Source organism: Scyliorhinus torazame, chromosome 1, assembly GCF_047496885.1.
Source record: "Scyliorhinus torazame isolate Kashiwa2021f chromosome 1, sScyTor2.1, whole genome shotgun sequence".
Classification (NCBI taxonomy): domain Eukaryota; kingdom Metazoa; phylum Chordata; class Chondrichthyes; order Carcharhiniformes; family Scyliorhinidae; genus Scyliorhinus; species Scyliorhinus torazame.
The window spans coordinates 403,383,413-403,405,500 of NC_092707.1; the positions used below are offsets into that span (position 1 = coordinate 403,383,413).

The window sequence follows — 22,088 nt, forward strand, 5'->3', positions numbered from 1 at the left end:
CGCTGCAGGCTGCTGCCGTGTGCTTGTGCGGCCACGGGCCCTGCAATTCTCCGGGCCGTATCGGCAGCTAGGGCCGGGTGCTCTACGCTGTCGGCATGCAAGCCCCCAGTAAAACGGGGAATCGGTGGCTATGTCAGGTCATTTTTTCTGGTGTAAAACGCCACCGTTCCCACGCCGGCATGGGGACATGGCTCCAGAATTGGAGAATCCAGCCCCGTATATCTATAGCAGGATGTTGCAAGGAACATAGAAACTGATCGGAAAGGTTTCTATAAATATGTGAAAAGAAAAAGATTAATAATGACAAATATAGATCATTACACAGTGAGAAGATGGGAAAATTATAATAGGGAACAAAGAAATAGCAGAAGAATTGAACACATATTTTGGTTTTGTCTTCACAAAGGAAGGAACAAGAAACCTCCCAGAAATGCTAGGGAGCCCAGGGCCTAGTGAGAGGGTGGAATTGAAAGAAATCAGTACGAGTAAGGAAATGGTGCTGTGGGAATTAATGGGGTTTAAGGCTGAAAAAAAAAGGGTCCAATAATCTATATTCCAGAATATTAAAGGAAATGGCCCTGGAAATATTGGATGCATTGGTGGTCATCTTCCAAAATTCCGTAGAGTCTGGAGTAGTTCCTACAGATTGGAGGATGGCAAATGTAACCCCACTCTTTAAAAAGCGAGGATTACAGAGAATTAGCCTGATATCAGTAGTGAGAAAGATGCTAAGGCCCATTATAAAAGACGTGAGGAGGATACAAGGAGACTTCAAGGTAACAGACAAGTTGAGTGAGTGGGCAACACATGGCAGACGCAGTACAACGTGGCTAAATGTGAATTTATACACTTCAGCGTGAAAAACAGAAAGAAAGAGTATCATTTAAATGGTGATATAATAGGAATTGTGGATGTACAAAGGGATCTGGGTGTCCTTGTACACTAGTCAATGAAAGTGGAGAGGTAGGTGCAGCAAGCAATTAAGAAGGAAAATGGTATTTTGGCCTTCATTGAAAGAGGATTTGAGTTCAGAAGTAGAGATGTCTTACTGCAGTTATACAGGGCCTTGGTGAGACCACACCTGGTGTTTTGCGTGCAGTTTTGGTCATAGAGCAAGTGCAGCGGAGGTTCAATAGGTTGATACCAGGGTTGGTGGGACTGTCCTATGAGGAAAGATTGGTTTGACTGGGTTTGAATTCACTGGATGAAAGGAGATCTGATTGAAACGTATAAAATTCTAACAGGGCTGGACAGATTAAATGCAGGGAGGATGTTTTCCCTGGCTGGGGAATCTAGAACCAAGGCACAAAGTCTCAGGATGCGGGGTAGACCATTTAGGACTGAGATGAGGAAAAATGTCTCCATTCAAAGAACCTGTGGAATTTTCTACCACAGACAGCTGTGGAGGCCAAGTCACTGAATGTATTCATGAAAGAGATAGATCATCTTTTAGATTTTAATGGCAACAAGGGGTATGGGGAGAAAGCAGGAATACAGAGGAAAGTAGAGAATCAGTTATGATCATAATGAATGGCAGAACAGGCTCAAAGGGCTGAATAGCCTCCTCCTAATCATAGTTTTGATGTTTCTATGTTTAGGATAACTGGATACAGGAGGAGCAGGGCAGCTATCATCATAGCCACACCCAGCTTGAGAAAGCTGGTTCTCCTGAAAACAAATTGTTGCTAAAAGCTGCAGCTTTAAAAACTCTCAAAAAGAAGCACTACGCTGAACTGAAGAAAGGTCTTCCCAGACTGAAAGAAAACTTATGGGTGGTAACTGTAGCTCATTGAGTTATATTGGCCGCGATTCTCCGCTCCGGCGACAGTGCACGCACCGGCAGGAAACGGGCGCATTTACCTCGCGGCCGGCGCCCGTTCGGACACGGCATTCTCCGGCCTACAAGGGGGCTATCGGGCGTGGTGGGAAGCACGGGGGCGCAGCCTCGGAGACCCGGTGCCACGTAAACGACACGGCGCATAACAGGTGACGCGAGCGCACAGGCCACCGACGGGGGACCACGGCGCCACGCCGAGCAGCACCCAGGTTCACACACCGCGATCTGGTGACGCTACTGGACGCCCTCGAGGAGAGGAGGGGGCGTCTATACCCCGGACCCAGCCGGAGGGTGCCAGCCAACATGGCCCGGCCTCTGTGGAGGGAGGTGGCCGTGGCCGTGAGTGCCACCGCGGTGACACCCAGCACTGGCGAGCAGTGCCGCAAAAAGCTCAACGACCTACTGAGGGCAGCCAGGGTGAGTGCCCAGCAGCGTGCCCATGGCACCAACCCCCCTACCCCCCACATGTATAACACCCACCCCCTCCCGGGGGAATGGTACAACCACAGCCGTGAGGCACATGGCTGCAACATAGACTCAACTGCATGCAGTGAACTGCCAAGCAATGCTGTTATTCACCCCCAACCCCCCCCCGGAAAGAGTGCCCATAACCAACGGAAGCGAGCCCGAACCGGAGAGGGTGAATCTGACCTGAGCCAGCTCACCGTGCACAAGCAGAGGGCACTGGACATCGCCGGTGAACCCGAGGACCAGGAGATTGCCAATGCTGAGGTTGGGGGCGGGCCACCAAGTGAGATCCCTCCCCTGCCTGGCGTCTTTCCCCTCAGCCCTCCCCCTCAGCCCTTTCCCCTCAGCCCTTTCCCCTCACCCTCAGCCCTTTCCCCTCAGCCCTTTCCCCTCAGCCCTCTCCCCTCAGCCCTCTCCCCTCAGCCCTCTCCCCTCAGCCCTTTCCCCTCACCGTCAGCCCTCCCCCTCAGCCCTCCCCCTCAGCTCTTTCCCCTCAGCCCTTTACCCTCAGTCCTTTCCCCTCAGTTCTTTCCCCTCAGCCGTTACCCCTCATCATTCTCCCCTCAGACCTCCCCCCTCACCCCGTATCGTGAACCACACGCCCCTGCACCCGCCTAACCGTGATGGTGTATTGTTGCAGGGCCACACGGTGACCGACCTGGAGCACCCGGCGGACACTGCCCGCATCCAGCACCTGGATGGCCAGCCGACGCAGACCAACCGGGCGCACCTGGCAGACACTGCCCGCATCCAGCGGCCAGTCCACAGGGACTCTCGCAGCGACGGGGAGGGCAGCTCCAACAACAGCACCCCGGCCCAGTCCAGTGACGACACAACGACACAGGACAGCAGCATACAGGGGACAGACAGACACGACACGACCACACAGGACACCAGCACACAGGGGACAGACGGACATGAAAGGACACAACACGACACCAACATGGAGGGGACGGACAGACAGGACACGGCTCGCCAGGGACCCCCGACCACAGGTCCGATGAAGACACTGAGGTTGCGTCACAGCTATCTCCTCCATCCCCCGCCATCGCAGAGACACTCACCTTGGTTGGCCATGCCATGTTAGTGGTGAGGCTTCTGGGACACTAACTGGTGCGCACCACACAGCCGCTCTGGTACAGCAGGTGGAGGTAGGAGCAGCCGAGGGGCCATCCGGTAGGAGGGCCGCCCCAGGAAGCAGCTGCCGACGGGGACCTTAGTCACAGGGCAGGAATCACAGAAATCCACCCCCAGTTCCGCTGTACCGTCTGGGGGAACACCTCGACGTAGTCATAGGAACCATAAGGCCGGAAAGGTAGACACGGATGAGTGAGTTGGCACGGGTACAGGGCACAGATTAGTTAGATGGGCTAGGGAACATGTACAGGACGTCTATTCTTAAACACATTCCACACCTATGCGAACTGCCTCTGTACTCTGTCCAATGCGTGCGGGGATGGGGCGGGGACTGTGTGCCAGTGTGTGTGAGGGGTGCTGTGATAGAGGTTGGGCTTCGGTGCGTGTGACCTGCGGCCCCCCGCACACCCACCCCCCAGCACCCCCCCCCCCCACACACACCTCCACGTTCCCCCACGCCAGCCCGCCCCCGGCCATACGACAGGACCATGAGATGCAGTGTCAGGGCTGCATGCAGAGTCCACCCAGGTGGAGGGTCGTGATGTGGCCATGAGTCAGACATTGTCGAACTATGTATGGCTCGGAGCCCATCACAGAGCAGGCTGTCATCATCCTCCATGCCTTGTAGCACCATCAACCGTCCCCCATCCCGTTGTGCCGCAGGCGGATGTATCATGGAGGGGTGGTGTGCATGCGGGTGTTGTGGTGGTGGGGGGGTTGGGGGAGGGGGAGGTGAGAGTGATGTGGTGGGGGTGGGGGTGGGGGAGATGAGGGTGGTTGTCCGTTGGGGAGGTGCCAAACCCGCTGCATGTGCCCATACTCATCACTACTGCCGCCCACCATGGTCGCCGAAACGGGCAGCTACCAGCGCCTCCCGTGCCTCCCGGCCCAGCCGGCGGCACCGGGCAGCCTCGTGGTCCCGTCCATCCCCCACGTCCCGTGCATCAGCTCCCCTCTCGCCATCCCCATTATCTGGGGAGGAGTTCCCCTCATCCTGACCATCCTCCTTCTCCTGCAGCACATCGCCCCTCTGCTGGGCTATGTTGTGCAGGATGCAGCAGACCACGACGATGCGGCCGACCCTCTCTGACGGGTACTGGAGGGCCCCTCCAGAACGGTCCAGGCATCTGAAGTGCATCTTGAGCAGCCTAAAGCACCTCTCGACCACACCCCTGGTCGCTGCATGGACATCGTTGTAGCGTTGCTCCGGGTCAGTCTGTGGCCTCTGTATAGGCGTCATAAGCCACGACCGCAATGGGTAACCCCTGTCGCCCAGCAACCAGGCCCGCAGCCGGGGGGGGTAGTCCCTCGAACATGGCAGGGATGAACGATTGGGCCAGTATAAAGGAGCCATGCACACTGCCAGGGTACCTGGCGCAGACGTGCAGGATTGTCATCCTGTGGTCGCAGACAATCTGCACGTTCATTAAATGTGCACCCTGATGCACGATCACACCCTTCCTGTTTAGGCACATGGTCCTTTCCTCCGAGGTGGGCCGCATGGCGATGTGCACTCGATCGATCGCCCCCTGCACCATGGGCATCTGAGCAACAGCGGCGAACGCCGCTGCGCAGGCATCCTGGTGGGCACGGTCCGCAGGGAACTGTATGTACCGGTCCGCGATGTCGTACAGAGTGTCGGTGACGGCCCGGGTGCACCTGTGCACCGATGGCTGGGAGATGCCAGACAGGTACCCACTCGCCGACTGGAACGAGCCTGTCGCGAAGAGGTTCAGGGCGACCGTCGCCTTGACGGCCACCGGGTTGGCATGTCCACCCCCGGTCCAGCGTGGTGTCAGGTGTGCCATCAGGTGGCAGGTGTGGGCGACGGTCTCGCGGTCATCCGCAGTCTCCTCCTGCACGTCCTGTCTAGGAGGTCCTTGAAGGACATGCGGGGCCGGTACACACGGTGTCGCATCGGACGCCTCCGTGGCCATGGCACCTCCTCCTCCTCCTCCTCCCCCTCGGCATCCGCGTGATGTGGCTCCCGCACGGTGTGGTACCTCTCCTGCACCTCTCGGGCAAACGGCACTGCGGCCTGGGCTGCTTGCACGTGCCCCACTGCAGCCCATTGCTCTACTGCAGGCTCCACCACCTCCCTCTCACGCCCGTGCTCTAGCTCCCACTGGGCCTCATGCAGGGCAGCAGCCCCCGCCACGGCGGCCACCAACGCTGGAAGATGGCAGAACATTGTACGATCTGCAGGGGGTGTGAGTAAAGAAGGGTTTCATCATTCATATACCCCCCTCCACGACCAGGTGCCATGGGCAGCATGGCAGGCCCAGTTGCCAGCACGTGCCCCACCCCTGCCCCCTCGGTGCCCTGGCACCTGTCAGCCGTCCCCCCTGCCAGCGCCATCATCCGCTGGCACTGCCCTCACGGGGGGGCTGCCGTGTGTGCCACCCTGGAACCACCCGACAATGGGTGCTGCCCATTTGGTGGGAAGTGGGTCTGGCACACGTCAGGACGGCCGGGCCCCGTGGGCCGCGATGGTGGACGGGCTGGGTGGATGACCACGTGGATGACCGAAAGGCGATGACCATCATGGCGGGCCGTGGCCCCCCGCAGCCTTCCGTGCCCCACTGCACCCACCGTTACCTCCCCCCACCCCCAGCAGCGGATGCGTGGGGTCGTCCCCACCCCCGGCAGCGGATGTATGGGCCCACCCCCACCCCCCACCTCTCAGCACCTCCACCCCCACCCCCCACCCCTGGCAGCGGATGTGTGGGGCCACCCCCATCCCCATCTCCCGCACCCCCCCCCCCCGGGCCTTCCCCACACCATCCGCAGACACGGCCGTCCCGCTCCCCGTCCCGGGGTTCCCACCCCATCCGGCCCGGAGAATCACTGGCCCACCGGAGAATTGCTGCTACGGACGCTGCGGTGATTCTCCGTGCAGCCTGGCGCGATTCGTGTGCGGCCGTTTTCACAGGGATGGGAGAATCACGTCCCAGCGTCGGGGCAGCGTGGTGCGATTCGCGCGGCGCCGTGGTGATTCTCCCAACCGGTGGGGGGGTCAGAGAATCCCGTCTGTGATATTGGATGTTGTTTGAGAAAGGGGGTATTTCTCAGACTTTGGGAAATGTAGGTTGTTGGGAACAAGGGAGATCTGGGGCGAAATTCTCCGGAAACGGCGCGATGTCTGCCGACTGGCGCCCAAAACGGCGCCAATCAGACGGGCATTGCGCCGCCCCAAACGTGCGGAATGCTCCGCATCTTTGGGGGCCGAGCCCCAACATTGAGGGGCTAGGCTGACACCGGAGGAATTTCCGCCCCGCCAGCTGGCGGAAATGGCCTTTGTTGCCCCGCCAGCTGACGCGGAAATGACATCTCTGGGCGGCGCATGCGCGGGAGTGTCAGCGGCCGCTGACAGTTTCCCACGCATGCGCAGTGGAGGGAGTCTCTTCCACCTCCGCCGTGGTGGAGACCGTGGTGGAGGCGGAAGGGAAAGAGTGCCCCCACGGCACAGGCCCGCCCGCGGATCGGTGGGCCCCGATCGCGGGCCAGGCCACCGTGGGAGCACCCCCCGGGGTCAGATCGCCCCGCGCCCCCCCCAGGACCCCGGAGCCCGCCCACGCCGCCTTGTCCCGCCGGTAAGGTAGGTGATTTAATTTACACCGGCGGGACAGGCAATTTATCGGCGGGACTTCGGCCCATCCGGGCCGGAGAATCGAGCGGGGGGGACCGCCAACCGGTGCGGCGCGATTCCTGCCCCCGCCAAATATCCGGTGCCGGAGACTTCGGCAACCAGCGGGGGCGGGATTCACGCCAGCCCCCGGCGATTCTCCGACCCGGCGGGGGGTCGGAGAATGTCGCCCTTGGTATGTGGTAGCCATTATTGTAGATACGTGTACTGCAGTAGTGTATTATCTTCTTTCTGGCTGTGAGTGTTGTAAGCTCATAAATATCCTTCATTAATTTATTACACAAGACTGGACAGTTCCTCCTTGGTTTGCATATCTTCCCTCACATTATACTAAATTGAAAATATACACCACTAAGAACCGGTGCTCCAAGTTACCCTTCTGGGTATTGGGATACCCTCGCATTTAACATCAGTGAAGTTCTTAACACCTGCCTCCAGATTAATATATACCATAACCTGAGAGCAACACTCTCACATTACTTCAAACTCTCAGTCACCTTATACATGACTTGTGGGAAGGGAGGAAGGATGTGAATCAAACTCATGCAGTCATGTTGTATCTCTTGCCAAAAATGTTTCAGTGTTTAATCCTGTTCGGTAGAGTCTATTTTCTGATTCATACGGATGATAATTGGATGAACAGCTGAGAGATCGAATGGCTAAAGTAAACATTTTCCCAGTTATTTCCTAGCACTGAGAATTTTCGTGGGGAAACAGAGAGAGCATTTGAATAGTCAGTGACGAAAGGTTGCTTGCATACCTCCGACAAAGATGAATTGTTAAATCACTTTCACAATACACAAATCTCAGTTTAAAATAAATACTTTAGCTGTCAAGATGTGGGATTGAAACTGCATCTCTCCTGCAACATTCAATATGAACAAATCAATGGGCACACTGATATAGAAGCTAAGGAAATGACCTTCCACTTAAACATCAGCAGTGAGATTAAACAAAAGACTGAACTAATGTTAGAATAAGATAACCCCCAGTACTGAACCTCAATGGTCACAAAGGATCACAAATTGCCACAGCCATTGTTCAGGACACTTACCAGCTTCTTGTAATGCAAGTGCGGGTTTCTTAACCTCATCCTGTGAACGTCCATCAGTGACAACAACAAGCACTTTGGGAACAGTCTTCCTCATGCCATTTGGATAAACAAAGACATGGTCATACAGATACTCAAGTGCTCGACCTGGAATGTAAACGACAAGACAAATAAAATTTATGTCAATTTAAATCATCGGTATATTATTTCTGTCTGTCGTGTTTTCTGTTATGAATATGACAGGTGTCACGGTTAGGGAATAGAAAACATTATGAGCAGGATTCTCCAACCCCGGCGATTCTTCGCGCGCGAAGAGCCGAGTAGCTGCCGAGATAGGCCGAGTCCCACTGGCGCCGTTCACGTGTGGTCCTACCCGGCGGGACCTCGGCATTCATCCTGCGGGGAGCGGCCTGGTGTGGGGTAGGGGGATCCGACCCCGGGAGGGAGCCTCCACCGTGACATGGCCCGCGATCCGGGCCTACCAATAGGCGGGCCGGATTCTCCTGATGGGGGCCTATTTTCCTCTGTGCAGGGCCCCTGTAGCTCTCTGCCATGTTGCGCGGGGCTGGCACAGAGAAGGCAAATAGCGCGCCGGTCGTGAATTCGCGCCGGCCGTAGGGGCATGCGCAGACCTGCGGTGCCCATTTGACGCCAGTGTCGGCAGCTGGAGCTGCGTGAGTCGCTCCAGTGCCATGCTGGCACCCTGTGAGGTGCAGGACTGCTGATCCTGGGGGCCTGTTGACGCCGTCGTAAAACACGACGGCGTTTACGACGGCGTCAACACTTAGCCTCGGGATCGGAGAATCCCGTCCTATGTACGTTGCACTCCTTTAACAACAAACAAATTAGTTCAGACATTACATACAAACATTCAAATTAGGCGCAGACGTAAGCCAATCAGCCATTCGAGTCTACCATTCAATTAGATCATGGCTGATGTGACTGTAACTTCAACTACAAATTCCATCCGAGCACAGCTAACATTTCCACCCCTTATTCATCAATAATCTATTTACCTCTGACGGATTGTAGGAGTTAGAGACAGAGCCCTTTGTTTGCTGGCCTTTGAAAGCTTCTAAATCATTAATTAGGTACAGTTTGAAGTGCACTTTACTCTTAACAATGAAAGTCAGTAGGGAGAGCTTTGGTGCTGAAAAGTATCTTTCCACAAGCAGCAGGTTTGAGACTGGCCGAGCCGAGCCCATAATTAGGAGCATAATGCTTGCTGGTGAGGAGATTTTCTCCTGTCAATGGGTAATATTCCTGCCACTGATACCGGCTTCAAACCTCACTTGAGACACACAAACACAAAATTCCAGTCTGGCAATCCCAGTGGAGTACTGAAGAAAAACTGCACTGCCGGAGGAGCTGTCTTTTGGATGAAACTTAAACTGTTTTTCCTCTCAGTTCTGCATGATGTCCTGGCCAGTATTTATCCCTCAGCCAACATCACCAAAACACAGAAGGCACGATTTTACATGCAAAAAACAGAGTCCCGTTTTGGGTGCATTTGGCAGGGTGTTTCTCGGTGCCTGTAGTGCCCACATCTCGTAAATGAATGAAAAAAATCTTTTACATTCTACTTAATCTCCTCACACTTGTTTACTTCCTCTCATCCTATCTTTCTATTGCTTTCTTCCTCTTGTGTTTATCGAGCTTCCCCTTAAATGTAGATAAGTGATTGACCGCAATTCTCCCATGCTCACAAATCCTATTGTCATTATTCTCTGGGTAAAGATGTTTCTCCTGAATTCCTGATTTTTATTTACCTGTGAGTGTCTTATATTTATGATCCCGAGTTTTATCCTTCACCCTCTGCTCCTCTCCCACAGCTAGAAACATCTTCTCCCTGTCTACCTCTCTGAGGTCACCTAAAACAGCAGCAACCAGGGGCGAAATTCTCCGTAATCGGCGCGATGACCGCCGACCGGCGCCAAAAACGGCGCAAATCAGTCCAGCATCGCGCCACCAAGCCCTAACCTTGAGGGGCTGGGCCCGCGCCGGACTGATTTCCGCCCCGCCAGCTGGCGCGGAAATGACATTGCCGGGCGGCGCATGTGCGGGAGCGTCAGCGGCCGCTCACGGCATCCCCGCGCATGCGCAGTGGAGGGGGTCTCTTCCGCCTCTGCCATGGTGGAGACCATGGCGAAGGCGGAAGGAAAAGAGTGCCCTCAAGGCACAGGCGCGCCTGCGGATCGGTGGGCCCCGATCACGGGCCAGGCCACCGTGGGGGCATCCCCAGGACCCCCGAGCCCGCCCGCGCCGCATTGTCCCGCCGGTAAGAGAGGTGGTTTAATCCACTCCGGCAGGACAGGCATTCCAGCAGCGGGACTTCGGCCCATCCGGGCCGGAGAATCGCCGGGGGGGGCCCCGCCAACCGGCGCGGCGCGATTCCCGCCCCCGCCGAAACTCCAGTGCCGGAGAATTCGGCAACCGGCGGGGTCGGGATTCACGCCAGCCCCCGGCGATGCTCCGACCCAGCGGGGGGTCGGAGAATCCCGCCCCAGGACTTTATACAATGGATTTAATGGTGAAGAGATCTTTAGAGAAATATTAGATGGAAGAAAAGGACAACGGAAGCCTTCCTTGTTAGCATAAAATTGGTTCTGGGTATTGCAAGTTGTTTCTTTGCAAGGAATACTGCCCGAAAAATATAAAAGTTAACAAATCTTGCATTCTTTGAAGAGGAAGGGAAGCCAAAACAGCCTATCCATCATTTTCAAAATTATATTACCCCAGGTAATTGTATGTGAGGGTGCCCTTGGTATGACTTATGCTGATCGTAAACTGTGTTCTCTTCCTTTAAAAAAGAGGCAAATAGTAGCCAAACACTGCAGGTACTGTCCCTTTAACGAGCTCCATAATTCAAGGGTGGAAGTTTTGCAGATGCTGCATCTGGAGACTAATCTCAAATCCCGTCCGGAATTGAGCCTCAGGACTCTCAATTTTCAAGTCTGTAACACAAGCTTCCATGCATAACATTTGGGTGACTCACTCCACAGAGAGCAGGATGTGTGAGCTGAAACATTGACAAATTTCACTCTGATCTTATGAGAGCTCTGAGGCTGATTTGAGCTGTGAAGAAATGTACAAAGACCAACATGTCTCAACCTCCTGGAGATTAGAAATTTTACATCATTTGCAAATGAAAGGAGACCTCAGATGTGATGGGCACTTGTCTCGTAGTAATGCACAGCTGACTCACTTGTTTGAATGCGACACAACACTAGATCAGTGAACAGAATGGCACAGATGGAGTAAATTCAAAACTAATCTGCAGAAATACAAAAATATTTCAGCGAGTGCACACTTAATGTATGGAGACACTGGGAGTGGTTGGTGTTCATCCATTCAAATACAAGCGAGATGGATTTTGGGATGCATTACATGAGTAATTTGTGACATACCGAGCACAATTTAATGGCCTTGTTGTGCCCGACTTGGTGATGCGGCAAGGCCAATCAATCTCACGAGATTCGCGACCCCTGAGACGTCTCGCGAGATTCATCCGAACTGCGCCAGACATCGTGATCTTGCCGTGCTGGGAAATGCGCGGGGGGTGGGGCGCCTCCTTGGCGGGACTAAGATCCCACTAGTGTGAATGACCAGAAAATCCCTCCCACTATGAAATTGGCCAAGGGGGGAAAAATCAGGAAATGGCGACTCTAAATTAGAACTGAAAATAAAACTGCTTCAAATTGTTTTTTAACTATAAGAAGTTCACAACCTTAATAAAAATTAAGACAATATTCCAGTCATCATTCAAGATGCAAGAGGGTGTTATACACATAAAAGAAGAAAAGCATTTCCATATTCTAACCGGTGTCGATGCATGGTGATCGAGTAGGAGATCAAGTTAAGCTTTGCCCTTATTTATCCAGGGTGACATGAGGCTAAACAGCTGAATCAGTAAGGAACTGACTTGCATTTTTATAGCACCTTTCACAATCTCAACACATCCCAAAGAACATTGCAGCCATTGAAAATAAAGAAATACCTATATAGCTCTTTTCAATACCACTGGGCATCTCAAAGTGCTTCACAATCAATCAATGTAGTAACTGTTGTAATGTAGGAAATGCATCAGCCAATCTGCGCACAACAGAATTCCAGAAAGAGCCATGTGATCATGATCAGACAATCTGATTATGTGCTGTTGGTTCAGGATTAAACATTGGTCAAGACACCAGGCTTCGGATCTTTGAATGTCTACCTAAGGGGGTAGACAGGACCTCGGTTTATTAACATCTCATCTGAAACCACTAACTGCTTCAAAGTGTCAGCCTAAATTTCGTGTTCAAGTCTCCAGGATGGGACTTGAACCTACAATCTTTTGACTGAGAGAGCGCTATGAACTCAGCCACAGCTGACACCTCAGAGAGCAAATTTAACCTGGGACTTAATGAACAAAGAACAAAGAAAAGTACAGCACAGGAACGGGCCCTTCGGTCCTCCAAGCCTGCGCCGCCCATGCTGCCCGTCTAAACTAAAATCTTCTACACTTCCGGGGTCCATATCCCTCTATTCCCATCCTATTCATGTATTTGTCAAGATGCTCCTTAAACGGCACTATCGTCCCTGCTTCCACCACCTCCTCCGGCAGCGAGTTCCAGGCACCACTACCCTCTGTGTAAAAAACTTGCCTCGTTCATCGCCTCTAAACCTTGCCCCTCGCACCTTAAGCCTATGGCCCCTAGTAATTGATCCCTCTACCCTAGAAAAAAGCCTCTGACTATCCAGTCTGTCTATGCCCCTCATAATTTTGTAGAATGCTATCAGGTCGCCCCTCAACCTCCGTCATTCCAGTGAAATGAAATGAAATGAAAATCGCTTATTGTCACAAGTAGGCTTCAAATGAAGTTACTGTTAAAAGCCCCTAGTCGCCACATTCCGGCGCCTGTTCGGGGTGGCTGGTACGGGAATTGAACCGTGCTGCTGGCCTGCCTTGGTCTGCTTTCAAAGCCAGCGACTTAGCCCTGTGCTAAACCAGCCCCTATACAAGTGAGAACAAACCGAGTTTATTCAACCTCTCCTCATAGCTAATGCCCTCCAGGCAACATCCTGGTAAATCTCTTCTGCCCCCTCTCTAAAGCCTCCACATCCTTCTGGTAGTGGACTCTTATCCTTGTCCACCAGAATTGAACACTATACTCCAAGTGTGGCCTAACTAAGGTTCTATACAGCTGCAACATGACTTGCCAATTTTTATACTCAATGCCCCGGCCAATGAAGGCAAGCATGCCGTATGCCTTCTTGCCTGGCTTCTCCACCGGTGTTGCCCCTTTCAGTGACCTGTGGACCTGTACACCTAGATCTCTCTGGCTGTCAATACTCTTGAGGGTTCTACCATTCACTGTATATTCCCTACCTGTATTAGACCTTCCAAAATGCATTGCCTCACATTTGTCCAGATTAAACTCCATCTGACATCTCTCTGCCCAAGTCTCCAAATTATCTAAATCCTGCTGTATCCTCTGACAGTCCTCATCGCTATCCGCAATTCCACCAACCTTTGTATCATCCGCAAATTTACTAATCAGACCAGTTACATTTTCCTCCAAATCATTTATATACACTACAAACAGCAAAGGTCCCAGCACTGAACCCTGCGGAACACCACTAGTCACAGCCCTCCAATCAGAAATGCACCCTTCCATTGCTACTGTCTGCCTTTTATGACCGAGCCAGTTCTGTATCCATCTTGCTAGCTCACCTCTGATCCCGTGTGACTTCACCTTTTGTACCAGTCTGCCATGAAGGACCTTGTCAAAGACCTTACTGAAGTCCAAATAGTCAACATCCACTGCCCTACCTGCATTAATCATCTTTGTGACCTCCTCGAAAAACTCTATCAAGTTCGTGAGACATGACTTCCCCTTCACAAAACCGTGCTGCCTCTCGCTAATACGTCCACTTGCTTCTAAATGGAAGTAGATCCTGTCTCGAAGAATTCTCTCCAGTAATTTCCCGACCACTGACGTAAGGCTCACCGGCCTGCAGTTCACTGGATTATCCTTGCTACCCTTCTTAAACAAAGGAACAACATTGGCTATTCTCCAGTCCTCCGGGACATCACCTGAAGACAATGAGGATCCAAAGATTTCTGTCAAGGCCTCAGCAAGTTCCTCTCTTGCCTCCTTCAGTATTCTGGGGTAGATCCCATCAGGCCCTGGGGACTTATCCACCTTAATATTTTTCAAGACGCCCAACACCTCGTCTTTTTGGATCTCAATGTGACCCAGGCTATCTACACACGCTTCTCCAGACTCAACATCCACTAATTCCTTCTCTTTGGTGAATACTGATGCAAAGTATTCATGGGCAGCACGGTAGCACAGTGGTTAGCACAATTGCTTCACAGCTCCAGGATTCGAGGTCTGATTTCCGGCTTGGGTCACTGTCTGTGTGGAGTTTGCACGTTCTCCCCGTGTCTGCGTGGATTTCCTCTGGGTGCTCCGGTTTTCTCCCACAGTCCAAAGATGTGCAGGTTAGATGAATTGGCCATCTAAATTGTCCATAGTGTTCAAAAAGGTTGGTGGGGTTACTGGGTTGTGGCGATAGGGTGGAGAGATGGGCTTAGGTGAGTTGGTCTTTCCGGTGCGGACTCAATGGGCCCAATGGCATCCTTCTGCACTGTAAATTCCATGATTTAGTACCTCGCCCATTTTCTCTGGCTCCACATATAGGTTCCCTCCCCTGTCCTTCAGTGGGCCAACCCTCTCCCTGGCTACCCTCTTGCTTTTTATGTACGTGTAAAAAGCCTTGGGATTTTCCTTAACCCTATTTGCCAATGACTTTTCGTGACTCCTTTTAGCCCTCCTGACTCCTTGTTTAAGTTCCTTCCTACTTTCCTTATATTCCACACAGGCTTCATCTGTTCCCAGCCTTCTAGCTCTGACAAATGCCTATCTTTTCTTTTTGACGAGGCCTACAATATCTCTCGTTATCTAAGGGTCCCGAAATTTGCCATATTTATCCTTCTTCCTCATAGGAACATGCCAGTCGTGAATTCCTTTCAACTGACATTTGAAAGCCTCCCACATTTCAGATGCTGATTTACCCTCAAACATCTGCCCCCAATCTAGGTTCTTCAGTTCTCGCCTAATATTGTAATAATTAGCCTTCCCCCAATTTAGCACATTCACCCGAGGACGACCCTTATCCTTGTCCACCAGCACTTTAAAACTTACTGAATTATGGTCACTGTTCCCGAAATGCCCCCCTACTGAACACCTTGTTCTTTATCACACTGGGCCGTGACTGACTGCTGTTGGCACTCAAGGTTAGAAAGATGGTAAAAGTCACACCACACGCACATCGTATGAGATAACACTGGTAAATGTATAAACAATGTGCAGTATTTCTGCTGTACCTGTTTTTGTGTTTCCACCTTTGTAGTGGATGATCTGAAGAGCAGCGAGTGTCATTCCCTTATCACTGTAAGTATCCAACTTAAACTCAGCTTTTGCATCGTCACTGAATTGAACCAGAGAAATCTGCACACAACACCAAACAAAAGTCTTAATTTATCAGGAAATTTTAAGTATTTTATAAAAACCAGCATGTAGCTCTCCCGTCATACCTACCAGTTTTCACTCCAGATCTTGAGCCTCGCTTTGTAAAACAAAATCAGTGGGAGGGGTTTGCGTAGACATGATGATAGTTCATGATAGTTTTTATCGGAAGGTTAGTTTAGAGGCAATTCATGAGAGTAGAACGCAGACGGCTGAACCAATGATGGGCTGAAGAAGTGTTGGTGCTGGAATTTATACCAATGGTGAGAGTTTTTTTTATTTATGGGATGTGGGCGTCGCTGGCTAGGCCAGCATTTATTGCTTATCCCTAGTTGCCCCTCAGAAGGTGGTGGTGAATTGCCTTCTTGAGCCACTACAGTCCTTGAAGTATAGGTACACCCACTGTGCTGTTAGGGAGTGAGTTCCAGGATTTTGACCCAGCCCCAGTGAAGGAGTGGCGATATGTTTCCTAATCGGGGTGGTGAGTGACTTGGACGGGTGGTGGGGTTCCCAGGTAACTGCTGCTCTTGTCCTTCTCAATGGTAGTGGTCGTGGGTTTGGAAGGTGCTGTCTAAGGAACCTCCGTGAGTTACTGCAGTGTGGCTTGTAGATGGTATACAAGTCTGCCACTGTCCGTCGGTGGTGGAGGGTTTAAATGTTTGTGGAAGGAGGAGCAATCAAGCAGGCTGATTTGCCCTAGATGGTGCCAAGTTTCTTGAGTATTATTAGAACTGCACTCATCCAGTATTCCATTACACTCCTGACTTCCGCCTGTAGATGGTGGGCAGGCTTGGGGGATCATGAGGTGAGTTATTCGCCATCGGATTCCTAGTCTATGACCTGCCCTGGTAACCACAGTATTAATGTGGTTTGACCAGTTCAGTTTCTGATCAATAGGAACCCCCAAGATGTTGACTGTGGGGATTCCGAGATGGTAAAGCCATTGAATGTCAAGAGATGATGGTTCGATCCTCTCTTGTAGGAGATGGTCATTGCCTGGCACTTGTGTGGCGCGAATGTAACTTGCCACTTGTCAGCCCAAGCCTGGATATTGTCCAGGTCTTGCTGCATTTGGACATGGACTGCTTCATTATCTGAGGAGTCGCAAGTGGTGCTGAACAATGTGCAGTCATCTTCTGACTTTATGGTGGAAGGCAGGTCATTGATGAAGCAGCTGAAGATGGTTGGACCGAGGACACTAGCCTGAGGAACTCCCGAAATGATGCCCTGGAGCTGAAATGATTGACCACCAACCACCACAACCATCTTCCTTTGTGCCAGGTATGATTCTAACCAGCAGAGAGTTTCCCCCCTGATTCCCATTGACTCCAGTTTAGCTAGGGCTCCTTGATGCCATACTCGGTCAAATGCTGCCTTGATGTCAAGGGGAGTCACTCTTACCTCACCTCTGGCTCTTTTGTGCATTTTTGAACCAAGGCTGTAATAAGGTCAGGAGCTGTCTGTTGGTAGGTTATTGCCACTTATGCCACTGTTGATGACTCCTTCCATCACTTTGCTGATGATGGAGAGTAGACTGATAAGACGGCAATTGGCTGGGTTGGGTTTGTCCTGTTTCTTGTGTACAGGACACACCTTGGTAATTTTCCACATTGCCAGGTAGATGCCAGTGTTGTAGCTTTACTGGAACAGCTTGGCGAGGTGTGCGGCAAGTTCTGGAGCACAAATCTTCAGTCCTATTGTACTTCTGTAGCACAGTGGTTAGCACTGTTGCTTCACAGCACCAGAGCCCCAGGTTTGATTCCTGCTTGGGCCACTGCCTGCTGAATCTGCACGTTCTCCCCGTGTCTGCATGGGTTTCCTCCGGGTACTCCGATTCCCTCTCACAAGTCCCGAAAGACGTGCTATTAAGTAATTTGGACATTCTGAATTCTCCCTCTGTGTACCCGAACAGGCGCCTCGGGGATTTTCACAGTAACTTCATTGCAGTGTTAATGTAAGCCTACTTGTGACAATAATAAAGATTATTATTGCCGGAATATTATCAGGACCCATAGCCTTTGCAGTATCCAGTGTCTTCAGCCGTTTCTTGATATCACGTGGAGTGAATTGTGATGGCTGAAGACTGACATCTGTGAAGCTTGGGACCTCTAGAGGAGACGGAGATGGATTATCCAGTGGCACTTCTGGCTGAAGATTGTTGTGAATGCCTCAGCCTTGTCTTTTGCACATATGCGCTGGGCTCCTCCACCATTTAGGATGGGGATACTTGTAGAGTCTCCTCCTCCTGTGAGTTGTTTGATAGTTCACCACCATTCATGGCTGGATGTGGCAGGACTGCAGAACGTAGATCTGATGTGTAAGTTGTGGAATCATTTGCTCTGTCTAGTACTTGCTGCTTATGCTGTTTAGCACACAAGTAGTCGTGTGTTGGAGTTTCACCATGTCGACACCTCATTTTTCAGCATGCCTGATGTTGCTCCTGGCATGCTGTCCTGCACTCTTTATTGAACCAGGGTTGATCCTCTGGCTGGGTGGTAATGGTAGAGTGGGGGATATGCCGGGCCATGAGGTTACAGACTGTGGCTGAATACAATTCTCCTGCTGCTGATGGCCCACAGCAACTCATGGATGCCATTCTTGAGTTGCTAGATCTGTTCGAAGTCTATCCAATTTAGCACAGTGGTAGTGCCACACAACACGATGGAGGGTATCCTCAATGTGAAAGCAGGACTTTTTCTCCACAAGGACTGTGAGGTGGTCACTTCTACAGATACTGTCATGGACGGATGCATCTGCAGCAGGCAGGTTGGTGAGGATGAGTTCATTTTTTCCTTTTGTTGATTCTCTCACCACCTGCTGCAGTCCCAGTCTAGCAGCTATGTCCTTTAGGATCCGGCCAGGTCGGTCTGTGGTGGTACTACCAAGCCACTCTTGGTGATGGACGTTGAAGTCCCCCACCCAGAGCAGAGTGGAAGAAGTCTCTTCCTCTGACTTTGGCTATAGTGTAAGGGCTTGTAAACAGCATTTAGATGGATCTATTTGTAGTGGCTTATAAACAGACAGATCTCTGGATTAACATTTCACAGAATGGTCAACATCTCTGAAGGTGCACCATTCCCAATACTGACCACATCCTTTAATGGGGGTTGAATCCATAGCCTTATCGATCAGATGCAACGTTTGCACCAGTCAAACAAAACCCATGTGCAAAAGAAAAAGCCAAATTTGTTTTACAAAATAGGGGTCAAACAGCCATACGCACCTGCATTCCTATTGGACCGATGTTATCAAGAGCCCCAATAGTGTCGAAACAGAATTGCAAAATCTTGTGGAAGTTTTCATCCCCAATACTCCAAGATCCATCAATCAAGAACACCAGGTCTGCTTTTGCACCCATGCACACTGATAAGGAAAAGAAAAGGATAACGTTATTTTCTCTCACATTACGTGCTTACTTTACAAACTGAATGATTTATATTGATAGGCTGAAGGGATTAAAACAAAATGCTTGAAATGCACAATAGATGTCAAACCTATAGGTCGATGAACTTCAGAACAACAAAGAGGAAAATAGATCAATGTTTTAGATGGGACCAACGCATAGTGAATGTTGAGAATGTGATTAATAGCATAGTGGAGGGAAGAAGATAATTAACTTAGGGAGAAAACAGGAAAAAGATAGCTGACAGAATTAAATAAATTTGTTTGGGAGGAGGCTTTTGGAATGGACCAATTGGGCAAAATGGTCTGTTTCTGTGTTGTAAATGGCAAGTAACATTTCCAGCTGGTTTTGATTTCTGGTACTTCTTTAATTCTCCCCAATTTTACAAGTTGCTTTTATTCTACTGATCTCATTCTCCCCTTGCTGATGATAGCTTGCTTCATGAGATGTCTTCAAGAGCACTGATCAATCAATGTACCTTCATCCTCCAGGTGCAACCCCAGAAATGAAATGAAAATGAAAATCGCTTATTGTCACAAGTAGGCTTCAAATGAAGTGACTGTGAAAAGCCCCTAGTCGCCACATTCCGGCGCCTGTTCAGGGAGGCTGGTACGGGAATTGAACCCATGCTGCTGGCCTTGTTCTGCTTTACAAGCCAGCTGTTGAACCTACTGTGCTAAACAGCCACCACCAACAGTGACACTGCTGAGCTGTTGTTTCTGTGATTGTGCCAGCAGGTCTTGGGAATATGCTTCTGAGGTCCTGCCACCAGGTGAAGTGAGGTCAACTCCCACTTTCAGACCCCGGCGGCAGGACTCCAGCTTCGATCATTAAATTCACTTCAGTGTGTAATGGCTAAAGATTTCTAAACTTGTTTCAACTGCAAACGGACTTCTAAAAATATGCAACTTTTAAATCAATAAATGGAGTTAAATGCCACAATCCTCCTCCTTCCCCTCCCCCCCCCCCCCCCCATATTGCCACCAACCTGTATGCTGGAAAACTAGAAATGGAAAAATTTAAATGACTAGGAATGTACTGATAGGCCCTTTAGATTGAGAAAGAAATAGGATTGTAACAGTCTGACATAGTTTCACTGAAAAGTGACTCACCAAGGGATGCCTACCCTCCAGGATTATCCTGGACTCTGAGGGAATTAAAGTCAATCTTCATCGCTGGGTCGGAAATCATCGGACATTAAAAAAAAAATCTTTTTTGTTCTTACACTTCCGTTTGTTATAAAATATTTGGAGTTGGAACAAAATTCTGTTCAACTCCTCACACATTTAATAAACATTTAGATGAGCACTTGAAATGCCATAACATGCAAAGCTATGGACCAAGTTCAGGAAAATGGATTGCATTTGGGTTTTGTTTATTGTCACATGTACCGAGGTACAGTGAAAAGTATTTTTCTGCGAGCAGCTCAACAGATCATTAAGTACTTGAAAGGAAAAGAAAAGAAAAGAAAAATACATAAAAGGGCAACATAAGGTATACAATGTAACTACATAACACCGGCATCGGGTGAAGCATACAGGGGTGGGGTGTTAATCAGGTCAGTCCATAAGAGGGTCGTTTAGGAGTCAGGTAACAGCAGGAAAGAAGCTGTTTTTGAGTTTGTTCGTGCATGTTCTCAGACTTTTGTATCTCCTTCCGGATGGAAGGAATTGGAAGAGTGAGTTAGCCGGGTGGGAGGGGTCTTTTATTATGCTGCCCGCTTTCCCCAGGCAGCGGGAGGTGTAGATAGAGTCAATAGATGGGAGGCATGTTTGTGTGATGCACTGGGCTGTGATCACGACTCTTTGAAGTTTCTTGCGATCTTGGGCTGGGCAGTTGCCATACCAATCTGTGATGCAGCCCGATAGGATGCTTTCTATGGTGCATCTGTAAAAATTGGTAAGAGTTAATGTGGACATGAATAAGAGTTAATGTGGACATGAGATTAGAATAGAATAGGTAGGTTCTTGATGGTGGTGCAAACATGATGGGCTGAAAGGCCTCTTTTTGAGCTGCAAACCTCTATGACTCTATAACTGGATGGAGCAGTTGAGGCAAGAAGTCATGTAACTCCGAGAATATATCCAACCAGAGTAGCAAGCTATTGGCTCAGGAAACATCTACTTTCAGGTGCAGTCAGATCTGCAGTGTATTTCCAATGCTTTCAATTTCTGATTTCAGATTTTCAAGTTTCACTTTGACTGAAACCTGAGTTCTAGAGATTTCCAGGCAAATTTCTTTGACTATTTATTTCAATCACTCTAAGTAAGGTCATTAGACATGGCAGTATGGACATGTTAAATAACTCACCTTCCCGGGCAGGGGGGATGGTTGGTGGTGGAGGAGGGGAAGGGGGCTCTGTTGGAGCTTCCGTTGGCCGAACCACTGCAAAAGAAGATAACAAACATTTGTAATTGAAATCAAATATTTCTTAAATGGTCACAAAACCAAAACCAAAGAAGACAAAGTAATTTTTGACCATGTGGTTGGAGTTTGGGTTGCACAACTAAATTAATGAACCCAACAACAACCCTCAAATTCAAACTTGAGATTGTGGCATCTTGAAACATAATGGCAATTGTTGGATTCAACAATTATAAGTGGGGTCCTTTAAAATATTAGCTAAACTGATTCTTGAAAATTACTGAATTTGTAGAAATATGAGTAAGTTATAATTGTTTGAATATTGTCTATGGTTGTCTCAAATGTTATGAATAATGTACTGATATGGAAGATACATTCGACAAGATTGAAACAATATCGTAGCTGAGACCAGACATGACGTCGGGAGTTTGAATATGGGACAAAAGTCATGGGACAGTTAATTAATTTGGAGTCATTGATTAATGTCTAATTAATCAATCGCCTGTTAAGTGACTGACACTTTCCTGAATGAATCAAGGGGGTCTCAGTTGAGAATTAGAACCAATGGAACGAAGTAAGGGGCTAAACCTAGATAAGGATTCCCTTAAGAATGTGATCCATCAAACTGTTTAGCAGAGAAAATTATAGCCATCGGAGAATGTTGAAAT

The 22,088-nt window shown here is 50.1% G+C and overlaps 1 protein-coding gene across 5 annotated transcripts in view; it reads right to left on the minus strand.

The window, feature by feature from the left end:
* Positions 1 to 22,088, minus strand: part of LOC140428040 (collagen alpha-1(XII) chain-like) — a 462,913-nt gene that overhangs the window by 144,672 nt on the left and 296,153 nt on the right. For all 5 annotated transcript variants that reach the window (XM_072514040.1, XM_072514030.1, XM_072514048.1 and 2 more), the window contains 4 exons: positions 21,367 to 21,441; positions 18,877 to 19,016; positions 15,512 to 15,635; positions 8,143 to 8,286 (listed from right to left, as the gene is read on the minus strand). In XM_072514040.1, the coding sequence (XP_072370141.1) occupies positions 8,143 to 8,286; positions 15,512 to 15,635; positions 18,877 to 19,016; positions 21,367 to 21,441 (483 nt within the window). The remainder of the gene's footprint in view (positions 1 to 8,142; positions 8,287 to 15,511; positions 15,636 to 18,876; positions 19,017 to 21,366; positions 21,442 to 22,088) is intronic.